The sequence below is a fragment of the Onychomys torridus genome, chromosome 19, assembly GCF_903995425.1.
Source record: "Onychomys torridus chromosome 19, mOncTor1.1, whole genome shotgun sequence".
Classification (NCBI taxonomy): domain Eukaryota; kingdom Metazoa; phylum Chordata; class Mammalia; order Rodentia; family Cricetidae; genus Onychomys; species Onychomys torridus.
Window position 1 is genome coordinate 17,133,276 of NC_050461.1, and position 20,132 is coordinate 17,153,407.

Sequence of the window (20,132 nt, forward strand, 5' to 3'; positions counted from 1 at the left end):
TTATATCATGTATCTCCTCTTTTCCCTCCTGAGTTCTGTGTCCTTGTGGTTAAGTATGCTCCTCATTAACATCCTTTTCCAAAGTTAATCAATGCCCCCTCCCTGCAGCTAGGATTCTTTCTGATTGACTATACCCTTTTACCATCCCATCCTTCAAGTACTCCATTGGTTCTTGGTAGAAGACAGCTATGCGCTACATATGGGTATGGGCTTCTCAAAGTTTTGTTTAGACCACATTTTATACGGTCAGTTAGTAGGCACCCACTGCCTAGCATGTACCAAAATTCCAAAGCCCTGAAGGTAAGCAAGTGTCAAACATGAATCCTGTTGTTTATACAAACTTTTCAGGTGTGTGGAACCTCTTACTACCAGAAGCCACATCAAGTGGCCCTGAGGACAACATACCATTACCCACTAAGCTGAGGTTTTTTGTTTTGTTTTGTTAATACTGTCTCTGACTCATGCCTGGCTCAGCAATAGAGGTAGAGGTGTCCAGTAAGAGCTTCAACATCCCCCACCCCCCCCCCCCCGCCACACACACACAGAATGCACACAGATGTGAGAGCTAAATCACAGCAACCCGACAGCTGGAGGCAAGGGTTTCTAAGTGTTCAGAACAAATGACAGTTTCCGAGTTTATGAACATTCACCAAAAATTATTTCACATATAAGTTGGAAAATTCTAAGTTAGATGTATGTAGATGTTGCCATGGAGGAATTTCCTTTCAAATATTAATAGGATTGGGTTTATCCTTTTATCAAGGCTGTCCTTGCTATGGAACATTAACTTTTAAGATCTGTAATGCAAAACTAAGCCAAAGAGACTAGGTAGGGTTCCTGTCTTCTGTTAAAAGTTTAAAACACACTAATGGTCCCAGAGTTTCCTTCCTTCTAACTACCATATTTTTAATTAATTCAGATGAAACAGTTATGACAAAACAATTAATTCCTACCAGTCCCATAATATTCTACTCCAGAATCTGGATTCAATCTTTGCATATTTCATGACATGTTGGTGCAAGTCATACATGCTTCTTAGAACCCACAAAAAACAAAACAAAACAAAATATTTAATGTGAATGAAAGAAAAAGCATTTATTTTCCTTCAAATCTGATCAATACCACTTTAGTGTAGAAGAGGACATTTTTATTTACAGGCTAATTAAGAATATGATGCTCAACTTAACTAGATATAATACATTTATCATAAATCACCTTACATGTGAACCAATATATTTTTGTTTTAAAATATGAAAACGACATAAGCCCACTGCTGTGGGGAATATTCCAGCACCATGGACAGGTTGTGCTAACTTGTAATTTTTCCACTCTAATCAACAGGCTTCATCTCTCTTGAATTTAATTTAACAATAATCCCTAAGCCAAATGTGGCATTTCCATCATGTTCAGAACAGAGAGCTGCAGGAGCCAATTTTGCACGTTAGGGTGACTATCTGTACACACCGTCTCTTGGACAATTCCCCTTTCTGTCTGTCATGTTCTCACTGTTATGGCTTTCAAGAGCTGTCCGCCCATCTTTTAGCTTTGTCCAAGAAGCTTCAGTGTTATCTGGGCATCTGTTTTAATGTGCAATATAAAACTACTTTTCACTCAGTGCTTTGGAGAAGGTGAAATACCCAGTTCATCCCTAATGACTGAAATGAACTCTGAAAATGAACTCCCCACGAGGCCTGGGAAAGTGCCAGGATGCCCATCACAGCAGCAGTCAATCACTGTGCTCTCACAGCCTTTGAAACCACAAAGCAGCAGAGAAGTACAGTACACTGACCTGCAGAAACATAAACTACTCTTTCCAAATACACACACACTGTAACCATCTCACACAGTCTCTCAGGGAACGCACAAAATGCCCATCCAGTTTCTAAAAATCTTATCCATTTATTGTGCAGATCTTGAAAAAAATCCAAAGGCTTATAGCTTATATTTCCTAAATATTCAGTCATACATATAAGGCATATTCTTTGGGGGAGAAAAAGCCATGGTCATTCCCAGGAAATGTATGTTGAAAGAATATAGGAACAACATCATGGTTTCATGTCATAGCAAAAATGTTTTCAGATCTGTTACCACGGATATTTTTCTTCACCTCACTGAACACACTGGCTACCACCTACTTTGAAGATCACAAGTCATGCAGTGGGGCATGTATTTGGCATGGGAGAAATACATGAGAAAAAAAAACAATCTTTCTCTTAAGAGGCTTAGCCTGTCAGGAGCAAACAATAATATGTAACTTTTTATTCATTTGTACAATTAAAACACTAACCTTGCTTACAGGCAATGTTACACTACTAAGTACCTCAGCATCAGTAACAATATACAGACGAAGTGCACCTCTAGTTACCAGTTAACATGGTGATACTCTGAAGGATGAAACACCCACACAGACCATAAATGAGCAACAGTTACAAACTAAACTTATAAATAGCGAAATCACAAAATAAAGTATATACACTTTATAGATTTAACTTTGAACAAATATATAATGCATCTGGGAAAAAGAAGCATACCAAGAAAGGAGATAATAGAGGCTTCTCCCACTTAATATTCCCTTAGGTGTAAATCCTTTAAAACAGTGACAGAGCAAAAGTCACCACCTCTTTAAAGACAGTATTTGACTTTGCCTAACAAGGTGCAAAGGTCTGTGGGAAGGAAGGAGGGATCAGGCACTCTGTGCTTAGTTCTAATACAAGACAACTAACATATTTACAGAGTTTGCACATGAGTATTGCTTTAGTCAAACATATACTCAAAAGATAACCAATACGGTCACTGTATCAAAATGTCTCTACCTTGTCTTGCCCACCTTGGCTCCTGGCTTTTTAAATGATTGGCAAGTCAGGTACTTAAAGCATACTGCAGTTTGAACACAATGTATTTCATGACATCGTAATGTTTCCTGACTATCACAAGACAAAGCTTATGAACAACTGAAAATGTATAAACATTTGAGACTAAACACTAATAGTGTAATGCTCCAGTGCCATGCACACAGATCAACATAATTGACAACAGGTATTTCACACTCGTCTGCGTTCCCTTTAAAAACCCAAAGTAAAATGCACACTAACTTTTCAGAAACTACTTCTAGTGCAGCATTGATTGCTACGGATTGCCTAAAGAAAATATTTTGTACTGCAATAAACTGGAAAGCAAACCCGTTATAACAAATGATCATGAAGAATTAATTTAGATATCAGGAATGTACAACACACCTTTTTAAAAAACCTGAAACAAATTTTTCAGTTAAGCAAAAATGTCAACCTAGATTTCTGTAATTCACTGAGTCAAGCTCTGCCATCTGAAGCTCTGCAGTTTTTCCTTAGGGAATATGTGATACGGATTCATTTATTCTGCTGTGTTTAAAGGGTACTTAGAAAATCCAGTTAGCATTGTCCTGTTAAATATGAAAGGAGCCAAATGAAATAGCATCCACTTGGCCCTTAAGAGCCTAGTAATACCCCTTGGGAGACACATGCTTTGGTGCTTAGAGTCCAGGAAAATCAAAATTGCCTTCCATGCAATAGCTAGCGAAGGCATACCACAGAAAACGGGGTCTGTGCACTTAGAGTTGCTCACACGAAGCCCTGAGGTTCCCGCCTGTCTGTGGGCAGCACACAGCCTGCCCTGCCTGATCTTGTGCAGTCTTCGTCACCATCCTCACTAGTGCCCCAAGTGCAGAGTCTGACGGCCATCGGGGTGGGTCAGTAAGCCTTCTTCTGGTGCAGGCTGTGCAGATCGGCTGCTCGGGCGCTGCTGTCATCCAGAGGGCTCTCCCCCGAAGCCCCCATGTGCCCGTTCTCATGTGCATCACTCACGGTCTTCTTACACCCTGGAAGAGGAGAACACAAGGAAAACCAGGAAGCCTGGGCTGGAAATATGTCTAAGTTTGATACTAACACTGTCTTGATCAAATTACTAGTATTTAAGGGTTCATCTTATAGCAGATAGCAACATCACACACATTTTAAAGTATTATCTATTGAAGCGACCTGAAAGTTGTGAAATAAACCTAAATAAACAACTTAGGGTTGATAAACATTTAATTTTATTTACACAACTATCTACTGAAATGCAAATATTTTAATTTTTATATTTTGCTTCTACATGACAATGCGTTCCTGGCCAGCCTAGGAGTCACAGGAAGACCTCAAACCCCACAAAGACACACTTTTTAGTTATCTGGCTAGTTAAAGTGATATGCCATATGGCATTTATTTTGGCGGAGTCCTATTTCATGATTTAAGTGCATGCAGTTTACATAAGTAACAGGGTGTTTTCTAACCTCAGCTATAACAAAAAATAAGAAACATGTTTTCTTCCTTTCTATTTATTTATTTGTTTGTTTGTTTGTTTGTGTTTGGTTTTTGTTTTTCAAGACAGGGTTTCTCTGTGTAGTCCTGGATATCCTGGCACTCACTCTGTAGACCAGGCTAGCCTCGATCACAGAGATCCACCTGCCTCTGCCCTCCGAGTGCTGGGATTAAAGGTGTACACCACCACTGCCCCAGCTTGGAACAGGTTTTCAAATCCCCATGATAGTAAAAAGACAATGGAACCATGGGATAGCAGCTTAACACTGTAAGGTTCTGACAAAATTCCACAACATTCCATCCATGTCCATCCCGAGGGCCACCTCCCTCCTCAAGACAGAGTCTCAATGTGTAGCTCTGGCTGTCCTGAAACTCACTTTGTAGACCAGGCTGGCCTCAAACTCAGTTTCAACGGTCTCAGCCTCCTAAGTGCTGCTGCTGTTCATTTCTAGAAACATTTTTAACATATTCATTTTTATTTATGTGTATAAGTATGTACACATGTGCCTAAATGCCTGTGGAGGCCAGAAGAGGGCATCAGATTCCCTGGAGCTGAAGTTACATTAGATTGTGAGCTACACAATGTGGGTGCTGGGAACTGAACTCTAGTCCTCCACAGCGTGGCAAGTGCTCTGAACCTGAGCCATCTCTCCAGTGCCAGTAGCCACTGGTTTTACAGAAGGTAGCTAGATTTGCATCTAGGTTTTTGTTTACTTTGTTACTAGTGCATGCAGAATCAGCTTCACAGACCTATTATTATTTTCAAATAACTGCCAATTTTCTTTAGTACTACACAGAAATCTAATAATGTGGACCTCAGGCATCAACATTACATTACATTAGAGTTAAATTGCTTTTCTTACACTGTGAAGGTGAACACACACAATTCTGTAAAATCTCATACAGGTTATGTGAAAAACACTGGATTCCTGAAATAAGAAGCAATTCAAAAGCTGACATATTTTACTGTATTACGTAAGAATTACATTTATTAGTGTGTCCATCCAGCTCATTACAAGCTTACATATGGGAACCAGTCAAGCTCCTGGGGATTGATGCTGTGTTCTACAAAACACTAATTTTCACTGGAGAACTCCTGTTTTATTTCTGGCAATCAGTACTCTCAACTGTCTTCTCTGAAGTAATAGACTGAAAATTTTTAAGATAATGGCCACCCAACAGTCTGAATAATCAGCATCTGTCAGTCATTCCTCCAGAAAAGTTAGGAAGCTAACCAGGGCGGTACTTAAGACCAGTACCTTTGCTCAGTCTGCTGAGTAACTGACATGCATACTTGCATCTCAAATGGAATTTTCCAAAGCAATGGATAAAAACAACTGGCACTGGTGCCTATGCAAAGAACACTCAAGGAAAATAAAGATAAAAATGGAGGGGTTTGTGGTGCATGCCTGTGATCTCAGCACTTGGAGTCTGAGGCAGGAGGACTGCGGACTCAAAGCCAGCCCAGGCTTTACAGTGGGATCCTGTCTCAAACAGCAGATCAAAACTAAGCAACACACTCCAAGAATTAGCATTTAATTTTTTTAAAAAATCAGTTTTTATAGTAACCCAAATGCCAATTTCATCTAAAAATCAATTCTGTTTCATCTCAGTATTATCATGAAAAGCTCCTCCAGTCCATGCGCCTCTCTCAAAGGTCCCAAGGACTCCCTGACACTTATCTAGGATAACTTGGAAACCACGACTATACCCAAAGAAAGTGCTAGCATATTTCTTTAATAATTACCAAATTAAAAATCTTGAGGCTCATATATCCTGATTTGGGCAATAACCATAGACATCAATTTAACCACTAATCCACACTTAAGTTCTAACTCTTGTGTTCTGAGAAAACAATTTGCATTAAGATAGTTGTACTCTAAAGGGACGTTGGTTTCTGTTTCAGAGTTGAGAGAACTGGAATCGTAAGTGTCTTAGCCAAGATGAACTAGAAAACATGTAAATTAGTGTGCATAATAAACTTCCAGAGTGACTGGTCCTTCCTTTGGTCGGCACCGTTAAAGCTGTGTTACTGGAGAACACTGAGGCTTTCACGTTTCAAACTGTTACTAATAATCAGCATATTCATAATACAATTTAGAGGCATTTTTACCTTGTAACACTTTCATTTCGCCACCACTCTCTTTGCAGCTAGCACCAGGATTACCACCTCCTTCTAACTCATCAAGGTACAGACGGTAACGGTGTCCACTCTCGTCTTCATACTCGACATTTTCATCATCAGAATCCACTTCAGGAGCCACATACACCACTTCAAATTCAATCTCTCCTCTCTAAACAGGGATGAAGACAGAGAGTCAGTCACTGTGATCATAATCAAGACAGAACTCCCAGTCTTCGGGGACAGGTTCTGGGAGGAGGAGATGGCAGGCATGTTCCTTTTCAATCAGGCATGACTCTCAAGAGTGAATTGCCGGACACCAAGATGGCCAGACCACTCCGTGGATCATCTCTACAAGGGAGTCCCTTCTAACTATTCCAGTTCCTTCTACTGATCAAAGAATTCATTCATTTGAGACAAAGTCTCAAGTAGACCAGCCTGGCCCTGAATCTGCACACAGCTGAGGATGAGCTTCAACTCCTGATCGTCCTGCCTCTACTTCCCTTTTTTTAAAAGAAGGATTTATTTATTTATTTTATGTATACGAGTGCTTTATCTGCTTGTATGACTTTATGCCAGAAGAAGGCATCAGATCCAATTATAGATGGTGTGAGCCACCATGTGGGTGCTAGGGATTGAACTCAGGACCTCTGGAAGAGCAGCTAGTGCTCTAAACCACTGAGCCATCTCTCCAGCCCCCTGCCGCCACCTCTTAAGAAAAGGGATTACAAGTGTATGAGTGACCTGACCGTAGTATTTTAAATAGCGTATCTAAAATAAAAGGGATGCTTAACTATTAAATTTACAGAATATTGGAACAAGTATCCAGTTTAAAGTCATCTTACACTTTACAAGCAATTTAGCCTATCTATTTAACAGATATTAAATAAACTTGTATATAAGGGTGTCAAACAAACTTTACCAGTTCAAGAAATTGCTATGACTTATTGTTCTCCCTTTGAGACAGGAACTTATTCTGTAGCCTCCACTAGCCTGGAACTCAACCACACTAGCTTCAAACTTGCGGCAATCTTCCTGCCTCAGACTCCCCATAGTGGGATTATGGGTGTGAATTACTACACTCAACTTATTTTTAAGTCTTAAACCTTTGTTTAAAAGAAAAAAAAAAAAAACCAAAAGCAAAAACCTCTTACTGAGACAACAGTTAATAAAGGTATTTATTAAGATAAGAAGTTACTGTATTTATTGCATAAAATTATAGCTTTTATTGATCCCCAGAGCATCCCTATTACAGTCTCTTTCTCATAAATGAGAAGCCTTGGTGAGTACTAAAGAGAACGCGTAGCTTTCTGCACATCACAAGCAAGCACAAAGCAACAGCAATTTGACTGTGAAGTTCTTACTCGTTTCTATGCTAGGCTAGATGCAGTATTTTTATGGTTATTCTTTAGTAACAGCTCTATGCTCGAGTATAAAATTACAATTTTAAGGTAAAGAAAGCTCAAGCTGTCCCCGCTATCTACTGAGACCGCAGTCACCACATCCTAGTCTTGCGCTTGTCTTTTGTCAGAACAGAGCGTGGAGTCTTTGGTGCTCTGCTTCCCGGCGCTGCCCTGACAAGGGTGCTACAGGCTGTTTCCTCCCCGCTCTCGCTGCCTCCCTGCAGCTCCTTTGCCAGAGCTGCTATTCATCCCTTCTTAGGCTATGACACACAGTCCACGTGAGCCTGGAGACGCTGCCTACAGCAGCGTTCTCTCTTAACAGATAGTTACATGACGGCATCATCCCAATACAGGGCGCCAGAGAAAGGTCTGCTGGAAGTAGACGGCTTTTGGTCACAAGATATAACTGAAAGGACCCTCAGCACTCCTCTAGCCCAGTTTTCTTAGTTAACAAAATTAAGGTGGGCCGAGGGATGGCTCAGTGGTTAAGGGCACTTGCTGCTCTCGAAGAGGATGCAGATTTGACTCCCAGCACCCACATAATTAAAAAATACCATGTGTGAAGGTAGATATATAATGTGGTCTCAAAGGTATGTCCATGTCCAGCTCATGCCCACATACATGTGCCTAGGATACCTATAAATGTGACCCAACACAAAATTGTAAAACATTGTGTGATTCCAAAGACTAAACTTTGCAGGTGACAATGCTCTGTCAGAGTACCAGAAGGTTAGAAATACACACAAACACAAATTTCAGGCTTAATATAGAAGACCTTTCTAAAAGTCATTTCAGCAGGTCTTCCATTTATTGAAGCCATTTAATCCATGTCATAGAGATGTTTCATGCATCATCATATAGAGCTGAGCTAATTAAATATACAGTCACATTCACATACGATTGTTCTACACTACTATAGTAACATCAATGATCCCCAACCATAATATTGTAATTCCCTCAATCCTATTTTCAGAGGAAAACAGAGGTGGTAAGGACATGAGATAACAAATCTGACTCTAAATATGGATTCTTATTCTATAATTTAATTTGCTAGGCAATTTTGAGCACATCCTTCATTCTCTAAGAATTTCAGTTGAGCTACTTTATTATTTACCACTATCATTATTTCATATTATTTGTATTGGTATTTTGCCTGCATGAATGTCTGTGCCCTTGGAAACCAGAAGAGGGCCTGGGATAGATCCTGGAACTGGAATTATTATTAATGTAGGTGCTGAGAGTCGAATCTGCGTCCTCTGCGAGAGCAGCAAGTGCCCTTAACCACTGAGCCATCCCTCAGCCCACCTTAATTTTGTTAACTAAGAAAACTGGGCTAGAGGAGTGCTGAGGGTCCTTTCAGTTATATTTTATGACCAAAAGCAGTCTACTTCCAGCAGTCCTTTCTCTAACACCCTATTCTGCAGTGATGCTGTCAATCATGCACTGAAGTGCCTATCCTATTCTGAATACCAACACTTACCTTACTGCTCCATTTCAACTGGACAGATGAGATCGCCACACAGAGGACTCATGCAATCTGTTCAAGTAGCTTTGGAAAGGAGTAAACATAACCATCCTTTTCAGCAAGTATGATCATATGACATCTGTAAGCTTCAAAGAATGGAAACAAGCTCTATACCAGTTTTAATAACATGAAGAAAATTAATTCACCTGCTGGGAAAGTATGGTTACAGCTTCTTTATGCTTTGTGTCCCTTAGGTTAACTCCATTCACTGCCAGAATAGCATCTCCAACATGGAGTCCTCCACATCTATCAGCAGGCTGTCCTGGATGGATCTCAGAGATGAGAATGGGAACACCATGCTCCTTCCCACCCTAACAATAACAATATCAAAGGCAGTTAGTTAGTTTACATGTTATAAAATGGCTGCAGATCATTTTAGAGACATTTTCTTAAAAACTCATTTCAATAAGTAGAGGGTTTCTGTAAACACTTGCTACCAAAGAGGCACCTCTGACTACAATAACTAAAAACATTCAATTTTATGAAATATTATAGACTCCAAAACTAAAATACTCAAACAAAAAACTGCAATAACCTCATTTCCTGAACATTGAGAACAAATGATACACTAGTGTTCCACAGCACTGTGTGCCATCATGTGGGCCCTTCCATAGCACTTTTGTCAAATCCAAACTGTTATGTACCGTGAATAAGAATGGTTCCCATAGTCTCACATACCTGAATGCTCGGTCGCCAGGGAGTGGAACTTTAGAGCAATAGAACACTGACTAAGATATGTCTGATAAGATCAATTATTTTATGTATAACCAAGATAATACAGTTTTTTGAGACAAGTCTATACAGCTCTGGAGCTTGGTATGTAGACCAGGATGGCCTTGAAGTCACAGATATCCACCTAGCTCTGTTTGACAAGTACTGAGATTAAAGGCATGTGCTACCATGTACAGCTCTAATCAAGATAATTTTAAAATTGCATGATAAATCTTCAATTTCAGAAATACAAAAATATGTAATGTTGAAGAAATACAGTAATAGTTAAGTGGTCTCACTTTATATAGCTTGTGTAATTGTTATGTTATTTCTATTTAAAAATTTTTATTTTATGAATATTGGTGTTTTGCCTGCCTTTATGTCTTTATAATATGGTCATGCCAGGTGCCTGAGAAGGCCAGAAGAGGGTGTCAGATCCCCTGGAAACGGAGTTACAAACAGTTATGAGCTGCCATGTAGATGTTAGAAACTGAACCTGGGTCCCTTCAAAGAGCAGCCAGTGTGCTTAACCACTGACCCAAGGGCATTGCCTTTTGAAAAGTAGATACTTAAGAAATAAATACATATAAATTAAATCTTTTTTTTTTTTTAATGTCCTGGAACTCTGTAGACCAGGCTGGCCTTGAACTCAGAGATCCTCCTGCCTTTGCCTCCCAAGTTCTGGGATTAAAGGGGTGCGTCATCATCACCCAGGAGTTAAATAATTTTTTATAAGAAACATTTCTACATTAGGCAATACCAGAAAATAAATGAACTCATGCAATACTGAAACAGTCTCAAATGAAAACCAAAGGAAAGCAGATATAAAACAAAATGACTCCTATTATTTATTGCTATTCATTCTGTTGTCCAAGAATAAGCTTTGGTAAATTAGCAAAAAAAAAAAAAAAAAAAAGAAGAAAAGAAAAATGCTGAAATACGGATCCAAGGTCCAGTGAAACCTGACAGGTAAAAGTGAGAAAATGACACATAACCCAAGGAGACTAGAATCTGGAGCCACTTAACCTGGGAGGAAACAGCCATGGCTGCACACAGGCTCCAGAAACGAAACAGACTTGTACAGATCGTGCTTCCAGCTGCACTGAAGATGTTAGCAACTAAGTTATAACAAGTTTTATACACAAAAAAGGTTTTTTGCAAAAGTGCTGCTGCCTAAGTCTTGAAAATTTTAGGGGCACCTGGCAGAGGGATGAGGATCTATCCCTGGCACAAGAGCAGGCTTTCTGGAGCCCATTACCTATGGGGAGACACCTTGCACAGCCTTGATGCAGCGGTGAGCAGCTTGGACCTGCCTCAACTGAATGAACCAGGTATTGGTGACTCCCCATGAGAGGCCTTACCTTAGGAGGAGGGGATGGGGAGGCTGGAGAGAAGGCTCAGGGAAGGGGGGGGGTGGATGAGAGGGGGATCTGTGGTTGGTATATAAAATGAAAAACATTTGTTCTTTAAATAAAAATAAATAAAAAGAAAAATTTAGTTGTTTTGAGCTATATCCAAAACACTTTGTTCCCCAGACAATGCCCCACAAAGGAGCCTGGTTCTACCAGACACCTGTCTGTTAGGAATCCGGAAGCACTACTTCTTACTGTAATTGAAATGCCAAGGCCTTCGTGATCTTCCTTAAGGAGGAGAACTTTCCGAATAGGACCGACTCCCTGGCTTTTCTTCAAAGAGTCTTGATCCTTATTGCAGGGAAAAAAGAAAAAAAAATTGTAGTATTTAAATAACAAACCAAGCAGAACTCTTGTTATATAACGTGTTTTTAGAAATCATTATTAATCTCCTAATATAAAGAGCACAGTAATTAAAAGATGAAAATGCTGTTCAGTAGGTACGGTAAATTTTAAGATAATTTTCTCACCTTTTGTAAATATCTGTTTAGATTATAAGGCATTATAAAATGACCAGGAATCAGTCAATAAACAAGTATCTTCAAGGAATAACATATCTTAATATCCTATACAAATGCTAACTGATTTGTAGAGTTGAGAATTTTTTCAAGTTGAACAACTACTTACTTTTTATTCTTTAGTGTTCTAGAACCTACATGTTAAAAACAGTTCCTTTAGTTGTTCTTTCTTTGACCTCCCTTGTCTTTTTTTTAGTGCAAACCTAAGACCTTATTGCACACTAAGCAAACACTGCTCTGGCACACTAAACTCCCTCTGGTATCTCTGACCCTTTTCTCTCTACTAAACTCCTTTTCAACTCAGCAGGTAGTTCTAACTGCCTTCCAATTCTAAGAAACGTGACAAACCCCCAAGCCAAACTCAAACCCAAACAAACAAAACAGGAGCCCAACCCAGCACCCCTCCAGTCTTCCCGTCTTCTTATTACCATCGTCTACCCTCCACGCAGGCTCACTTCCTTGCCTCCACATTACTTCGGTCACTATGATTAAGACTATTCCCTAGTCTGCAATTTTCTTTATGGTCACTTGGAACAATATTGCTGAATCCAGTGAACGCCTTTCGTCACCACCCTACCCAGCGGAAAGTTGACAGGGCCCATAAATACCTGGCTGGAAACCCACTCTTTCCCTCTGCCTGTATTACACTTCTTTCCCAGGTGATCTGCACCTGACTGCTCCAGGCTTCTCTCTTTGTGACCACTCTTTCCCTCTGCACTAAGTTTCCATCCGTGGCCTCCTGTTCCTGTTACTTTATACATGCTTTCCCTGGCTACTTACTTCCATGATTTCAACTCTACCAGACAAAACAGAACTTCAGTCTTCTTTCCTGAACTGCAGCCACTCCCTCAAGTGGATGGATTTCTAGATGTCACAGGGCATTCCAAACACTGCTTGTCTAGAACTGAGGTCATCTTTCTTCCCACAGAACTTCCTTTTCCTATACTTCCTCCATCAGTAAAAGCCAAAGAACACTTAGTTAGCCAAACCAAAAGCTCAGACCTACTTCCTCATCTACCAGCTGTCAACAAACAGCTCAGCCAGGCAAACCCTCCTCACTAACTCTCTCAGAGCTGCCCTCCTGTATTTCCAGTGTTTCTTCCCTAGCTTTTCCCATTTTCTCCTTGGATCACCACTATGCCCTTCTAACTTAGGTAGCTGGGCACATTACCATACTATTATGTTCACTATTTTATTTCAAAGTCCGTAATTATCAGAGTAATTAATTAAGACTCCTGTATTTAATGTAAAATAACTTTGGTCTTCCGGTTTCTAGCTAACTAGTTAGATGATGTCACAAAGTTATTTGAGTATGCTTTATCACTCTGACACCACCCCCACCAACCACTGTATCCCTCTTGTAACCAACCGGTTCTCAGACCCACTGGACCTCAAGGTTAACAGGGAGCATCAGGCTCTAGAAGACAGTGACATATCTGTGCACTGTGACCGTGTTCCTCATTATGTCCTATTAATTCTTCTTAGAATAACTTTTGTGGAGGCAACAGATTATTTTTAAGGCTGTGGTGGTTTGAATGAGAATAGATCATATATTTAAATGTTTGGTTTCTACTTGTTAGACTGTTAAGGAAGGACTAGGAGGTGTGGTCTTGTCTCTGTCTCTCTGCTTGCTGCCTGCGGATCAGGATGTCAGCTCTTAGCTACTGCTCCAGCCTGCCTGTTACTGTGCTCCTCATTGTGATGTTCATGGATTAATTCTCTGAAACAGTAAGCAAGCCCCCAATTAAGATCTTGCTTTTCTAAGTTGCTTTGGACACAGTGTTTTATCACAGCAACAGAACAGTAACTAACACAAGGCCACATTCATATGGTACGAAAATGTGTGAACCACTGTGGAAAAGTGGTTCATATATTAATTGTTTTATTTGTTTGCTTTTTTTGAGACAGGGTCTCACTATGTACCTCTGGCTGTCCTGGAACTAATTTTGTAGACCAGGCTGGCCTCGAACTCACAGAGATCCGCCTGCCTCTATCTCCCAAGTTCTGGGATTAAAGGAATGTGCCATCATCACTTGGCCCAATATATTAAATTTTTTTAGTTAAAGTCTATATTATCTAATACAATTTAATAAGGATTTATCCAGGTAGAATGCTCCCATACAATGATGGCCATAGAAGCAGAAACCTGGATAAAGACTTCAAATTCTTCTAACAGAAGACAAAATGAATGTAAATATTATTTCAGAATCTACGTGTGGATGTAGGTACCAAAATTCCCTTGAAAAGTTCTCCCAAGTACAACTCATCACAGATAAGTTTATAATAAATTTAAACATGCTCAATCATGGTACAGAAAAATTTGAAATATGATCCAAGGTACAAACATTAGTGTTTGCTAGACAGGGCTTACTGTCTGAAGAAACACACTCTTGGGACCTCAAGTCAGAAAATCGACCAAAATCCCTTTGGGTAACTGAACCTTCTAAAGAAGCTAACGAAGCTGAACCTCCTTTCACTCTTTAAGGAAGTTTCAAATACTGGTAGAAGGGAAGAAAGAAAGAGAAGCAGACTGGTAATCAAGCCAAGCCAGGCTGAGTGGGTGGGGGCAGGAACATACGTGGCCCGGGGGCGCCTGCATGGGTCGCTTCAGGTCATTGCGTCCTCTGCAGGCTCTGATGACGGTTTTGTGGCGATGTAAATGTATTTCCGCTTCTAACTGGTTCCAGAGCTTATCATGAGCAGGTCCCTTCATATCTCGTCCCAGTAACTGTATTTGTTGGACCCTTCACATGGGAAAAAAGAGAGGAGCTCTTGGTACGCTTATTAGATTTAAGATATTTGAGAAGAATTATTACTTTAAGTAGCTATTGCATACATTTTAGTTGATAACAAAACTAATACCCAGGTTTTTCCCAATGTCTCTCAGATTTGTACAGGTAAACTGAAAGGGACAGGAATTAAGGAAAAACCAGCTAAGGCTGGGCGGTGGTGGCCTGTAATCCCAGCACTCGGGAGGCAGAGGCAGGCGGATCTCTGTGAGTTCGAGGCCAGCCTGGGCTACCAAGTGAGATCCAGGAAAGGCGCAAAGCTACACAGGGAAACCCTGTCTCGAAAAACCAAAAAAAAAAAAAAAAAAAAAAAGGCAGCTAAAAAAACTTTTTTAAAGAGATAAGTGAGAACTACTTTAACTATATACTTAATTTAAATATATCTAAGAAAACATTTTTTGAGGTTAATGGCAACATGTTTTATTTCTTGCATAACTGAATTCAGTGTACTATTGCATAGAAGCAGTTAGATGACTCTGACCATATAAAAACATGTCTTTTAATTATATTTCAAAAACGATAAAAAAAATTTGTTTAAGGGCTAGAGAGAGAGAGTTCAGTGGTTAAGAGTACTTGATGCTCTTGAAGAGGACCCAGGTTCAGTTCCCATCACCCACATGGTCTCACAACATCTGTAACTATTGTTCTAGGGTATCCGACCTCCTTTTCTGACCTCTGAAGGCACTGCACACACAAGGTGTAGATGTAACATGCAGGCAAAACACTCACACATAAAATTTAAAAATCTAAAAATAATTTAAAAAAAATCTTTGCTTCATCTCAGTTCTTAATAGAACATAAAAATGAGTATAAAGTGATTTGATACTAGCATACCACCAAAGTTTGTGACTGATTTCCCTAACAATATTAAAGCCAACAGAACTAGCCTTTATAATAAAATTACTTTTATTCTTAAATACATCTGAGGGGCCAAAAAGAGCAGATGTAACGGACCAAGGGACTGCTTATTGATGACCACATGGGTACTGCCTGTCGCGGTCAAGACAGGAAATAACCGAAACGTATTGCTTGGCAGAGTTATAGGCATCTCACAGTGCGTTAGTATCAGTCTATATGTGTAAACGACACTTAGTATGGATAAATAAATAATGCTGCCAATATTAACTCAACACTGCTAAACCTGCAGCTACACACAAAAATAACTGAGGTAAAATGGTTCGTTTATAGGAGATGAGTCAGCCGCTGGTCGCTAAGAACACAAGCAGAGCTAGCTGTCTTACAAACCTGCCCGCCAGCTCCTTATCCAAGTACTTGGCAGCCAGTCTGGCCCCGTACACTTCAGCCTGCAGAACGGCTATGTGCCTGCGAAGGGCCTCGTTCTCCTTCCTGAGCAGTGTCACTTCAGCCTCCAGCTGAGCTTCCTTTACCTTCTCTGTTTTACTTGCTTCGAGTTCTCTTTCCTAGAGGAATTTAGAAACCATAACTTTATAACAATGTCCTTATGATTCTACAGCCAGGAGAATGATGCCCCATAAAAATACATGCAAGCTCAGGACATAACACAAAAACATGGGAAACTGGATTGGAACACAAGGCTGAATCTAGTTCTTTGTTTTTATACGTATTTCAGTGTGTGCCACACATATGTGGGCTGTCCGCGGAAGCCAAAAGAGGCTCAGATACCTGGGAGCTGCAGTTTCTGGTAGTTGTGAGCAGACTGATGGGGTGCTGGGTCCTCTGGAAGAACAGCAAATGCTCTTAACTGCTGAGCCATCTCTTTAGAGGATAATTCTTTGTTTCTGAGACAGCTTTCTCGGTAGCTCAGGCTGGCCTGCTCACTATATAGCTCTGGCTATCCCTGAATCTGAAATCCTTCATCCATCTTTCAAGTGCTGGGATTACGGATACATAAAACAATACAGTGTCTTGGACCTTCTTTTGGATAAGTGTGTGCCACGATGCACTCTGACATTAGAGAAGCAACAGTAGTCTAAAGTCAACACTGAGTTGACTCACTTTCTAAGATGACTAGACTAACAGAAAACAGTAAGTCACACATGGCAGCTCCCAACTGCAAGCCCCAGGAGGCTTGTGTTCCCAGCCACCCTTGGCTACACACCGTTTCAGGTTGACTTTTACCCACTGGACCATCTCACTGTCCTATTCTAAGTCTTAAGAAAATGCCACATAACCATACTTGGAGACCCTGTAGTTACTATGTTAGAACACACTTAAAAATTCTGTAGGAAAGAATGTCTGTGGTATAGAGCATTCTTTTCTTTCTTTTTTTTTTTTTAAGATTTCTTTATTTATTATGTATACAGTATTCTGCCTGTATGTATGCCTGCACACCAGAAGAAGGCACTAGATCTCATTATAGATAGTTGTGAGCCACCATGTGGGCGCTGGGAATTGAACTCAGGACCTCTGGAAGACCTCTGAGCCAACTCTCCAGCCTGGTATAAAGTATTCTCACTACATGGATCTAGGGTCTTGTATTTATAATTTCCAGCAGATCACAGAGTCATTTTTCTAAGGAAAACAACTTCTTCCCTTTGCCTCCAATGAAGTCAAACAGTCACCCATTTTCAGCTCTCATAAAAGAAGCTATATCTTTAGCCTTCTCTGTGCGTCTACAGGTACTAGAGGACATAATCCCAAAACCATCATTATTACATCCCCCCCCCCCCCCCCCCCCCCCCGCCCCAAGACAGGGTTTCTCTGTGTAGCTCTGGCTGCCCTGGATCTCGCTCTGTAGCCCAGGCTGGCCTCAAACTCAGAGATCCACCTGTCTCTGCCTCCTGAGTGCTGGGACTAAAGGTGTGCGCCACCACCACCCAGCTAAATTTTTACTGTGAGCTCATATATGAGAACTAATGTGCACTTTTCCTTGTGTTTACACAGTGTGTTTATGCTCACAGACCATGGGATCAGTATCCAAGTATAAAATGGGAAGCTTCAAGTCAAAGCAGAATGTAAAATGGAAGGTACAAGTCCTGGCCAAAGAAAGGCAAATTCCAAATCAGATGCTAAGTGTGTGACTAAACACACCTCTTCTACAGTTGAATAGAGGCGCCACAGGTATTAGTTCTGAGTCAAAACCACACAAACACTCCACATTAGCATCTATCCTGATCAGAGCCACTCCTGCTGACTTACAGAAGTCCACAGAGCCTAAGAAAATACGATTATACTTATATGATATGTATATCATGATATATGATACATTTATCATGAGATACAGAGGACATTACTCAATTCACCATTATGACCCCTTTATGAATACTCTGCTTCTCACAAGGAGAAGCTGTTTCTGTTGAGGAACTGGCAAATAGTATTATTCTGTTATAGGCACCAACTAAGCAGTTATTTTTCTTTTTATTCTAGATACTGAGAAGATATACACTGGATATGTACCCAGCCACTGGGAGGCTGAGGTAGGACAATCTGGAGTTCAAAGCCAGCCTCAGCTGTATAGCAAGTTTGAAGCTAGCCCAGGATACCAGAGACCCTCCCTGTCTTAAGCAAACACTTGGGCATGGTGGCTCACTCCTGTAATCCCAGCATTCTGGAGGCAGAGGCATGAGAAACTGCTCCAGTCTGAAGCCAGCTTGGGCTATACAGCAAGTTCCAGGACAGCCAGTGCTACACAGTGAGGTTTGCCTCAATAAAGAAGAGGGACAGAGAGAGAACACAAAACAAATATAAGCAAATGTTGGCCAACTTGCTGAATATATTTTGGTACTAATTTAGTTGATGCTTTTGTTCTATTTTGACCAACATAAAAATGAGATGTTCAAAAACAAGGTATTATGTCATCTTAATATACATGTATTTTAAGTGCACTATGTGTATATACACATGCAGAAGGGAAAACTATCAAATGCTGAATATCCAGCAATTTCTTTGAGTACAAATGTCTGTTATATATAAGGCTGGGAGTGTAGCTTAATGGTGAGGGCTTGCCTAGCATGGGTCTGATCCCACCTGGGGAACCCCGTCTCATTTGTGAGCATATTTAATATATGATGGGTGAGCAGGAGAAGATAAGCAGGGTTTGCCCCAGCTTTTGTAAATATGAACACACACACAAGCCCACTCACAGTCTCTAGGCATTCTTGGTAAGAGTCATGGAAAGCTAGTAACGTAGACTCTTTTCTAGCAGCTCCCTCCTTCCCCTTGCTTTCTCTTTGCTGAGATAGTCTCATCACGTAGCCCAGGCTGGCTGTGCTACCTTGCCTGGTTTTATGTGGTGCTGGGCGCTCTATCCACGCTAGCAACACTCCACTCACTGAGCTTCATTCCCAGCCTGAAGACCAAGACTTCTTTGGTGTATAGGTTATATCAACATTACTACAAGGATTATCTCCTTCCAATTACTTTAATGAGCTAGTTATAGTTGTACTAATGAATTTCAGATGCTTATGAGGCTACCACTTTCTCTTAATAATTCAAATTCCTAAAGACTCTGACAGTCTCTGAGACTTGAAATGAAGATATGTAAGCAAGCTAGCCACAGGGTGCACACACCTTTAACCCTAGCACTTGGGGGACAGAGACAGGCAGATCTATGTAAACTCAAAGACAGTCTGTCATTTAAAAAATATGCAAATAAGAATATGATTAAGGAAACTGAAGAGAATTACTTTAAGATTTAAAGATAATTTGTAAGTTTGTTTCCTGGTTAAACTTTTTGTATTAGGTAATAAGCATGAAGTTTGTTTTGTGTTTTAGACTTATAAAAAATGTATTTTTAAAAAGTGGTAAAGTCATAAGTCAACTGGAATCTGATTAGCTTGAGGTAACAGGAAAGACACTAAGAATTTACATGCTGTTACTGTCTAAAATAATTTCTGATAAAAATTTTAAAATGCAGTGCTTTAAAGGCTACACAATCATTTCCAAACCCGCTAAAAGGTACTAACACATGCAATGGATGGAGGAATCAGCATGCATACTCTCTAAATGGAAACAAGTTCAGATAGAAACTCGGGGGTAAAAACTAGGTCTCTTCAATACATCTTCAGTACCCTCATGCAGGTATTTTTGCTGAAGTAGAAGTGTGAGCAAATTACAAGACTCAAAGGTTGTCAAAAACTGATGGTCTCTACAAGTTCCAAATGAAAGGCAAGTCTTTAGCCCCAGGCGGGGAGCAAAGCACAATGGGCCCCTCTGAACTTCAGGTATCCAAACATGGGAAAACTGGCACTAACACTTTTCAGAGTATGAGGACAGGCAATACACAGAACACCAGAACACTTCAGCAGGACACAGTAACTAAAGCGTGAGAAATAATAGACTTACCAGCTCCTCCACAGAGGGGACAGACTTCAGATACAAGAAAAAAGGTTTGTAAT

The 20,132-nt window shown here is 40.3% G+C and overlaps 1 protein-coding gene across 2 annotated transcripts in view; it reads right to left on the reverse strand.

Moving 5' to 3' along the window:
* Positions 1-1,876: 1,876 nt before the first annotated feature.
* Positions 1,877-20,132, reverse strand: part of Gopc (golgi associated PDZ and coiled-coil motif containing) — a 45,032-nt gene continuing 26,776 nt past the window's right edge. The window contains exons 3-9 of one of the 2 annotated variants that reach the window (XM_036168880.1): positions 20,080-20,103; positions 16,060-16,235; positions 14,604-14,769; positions 11,703-11,798; positions 9,531-9,695; positions 6,448-6,628; positions 1,877-3,853 (exon numbers count right to left, since the gene is read on the reverse strand). In XM_036168880.1, the coding sequence (XP_036024773.1) occupies positions 3,726-3,853; positions 6,448-6,628; positions 9,531-9,695; positions 11,703-11,798; positions 14,604-14,769; positions 16,060-16,235; positions 20,080-20,103 (936 nt within the window). In that variant the 3' untranslated portion in view covers positions 1,877-3,725. The remainder of the gene's footprint in view (positions 3,854-6,447; positions 6,629-9,530; positions 9,696-11,702; positions 11,799-14,603; positions 14,770-16,059; positions 16,236-20,079; positions 20,104-20,132) is intronic. The other variant, XM_036168882.1, reaches the window with a different exon arrangement.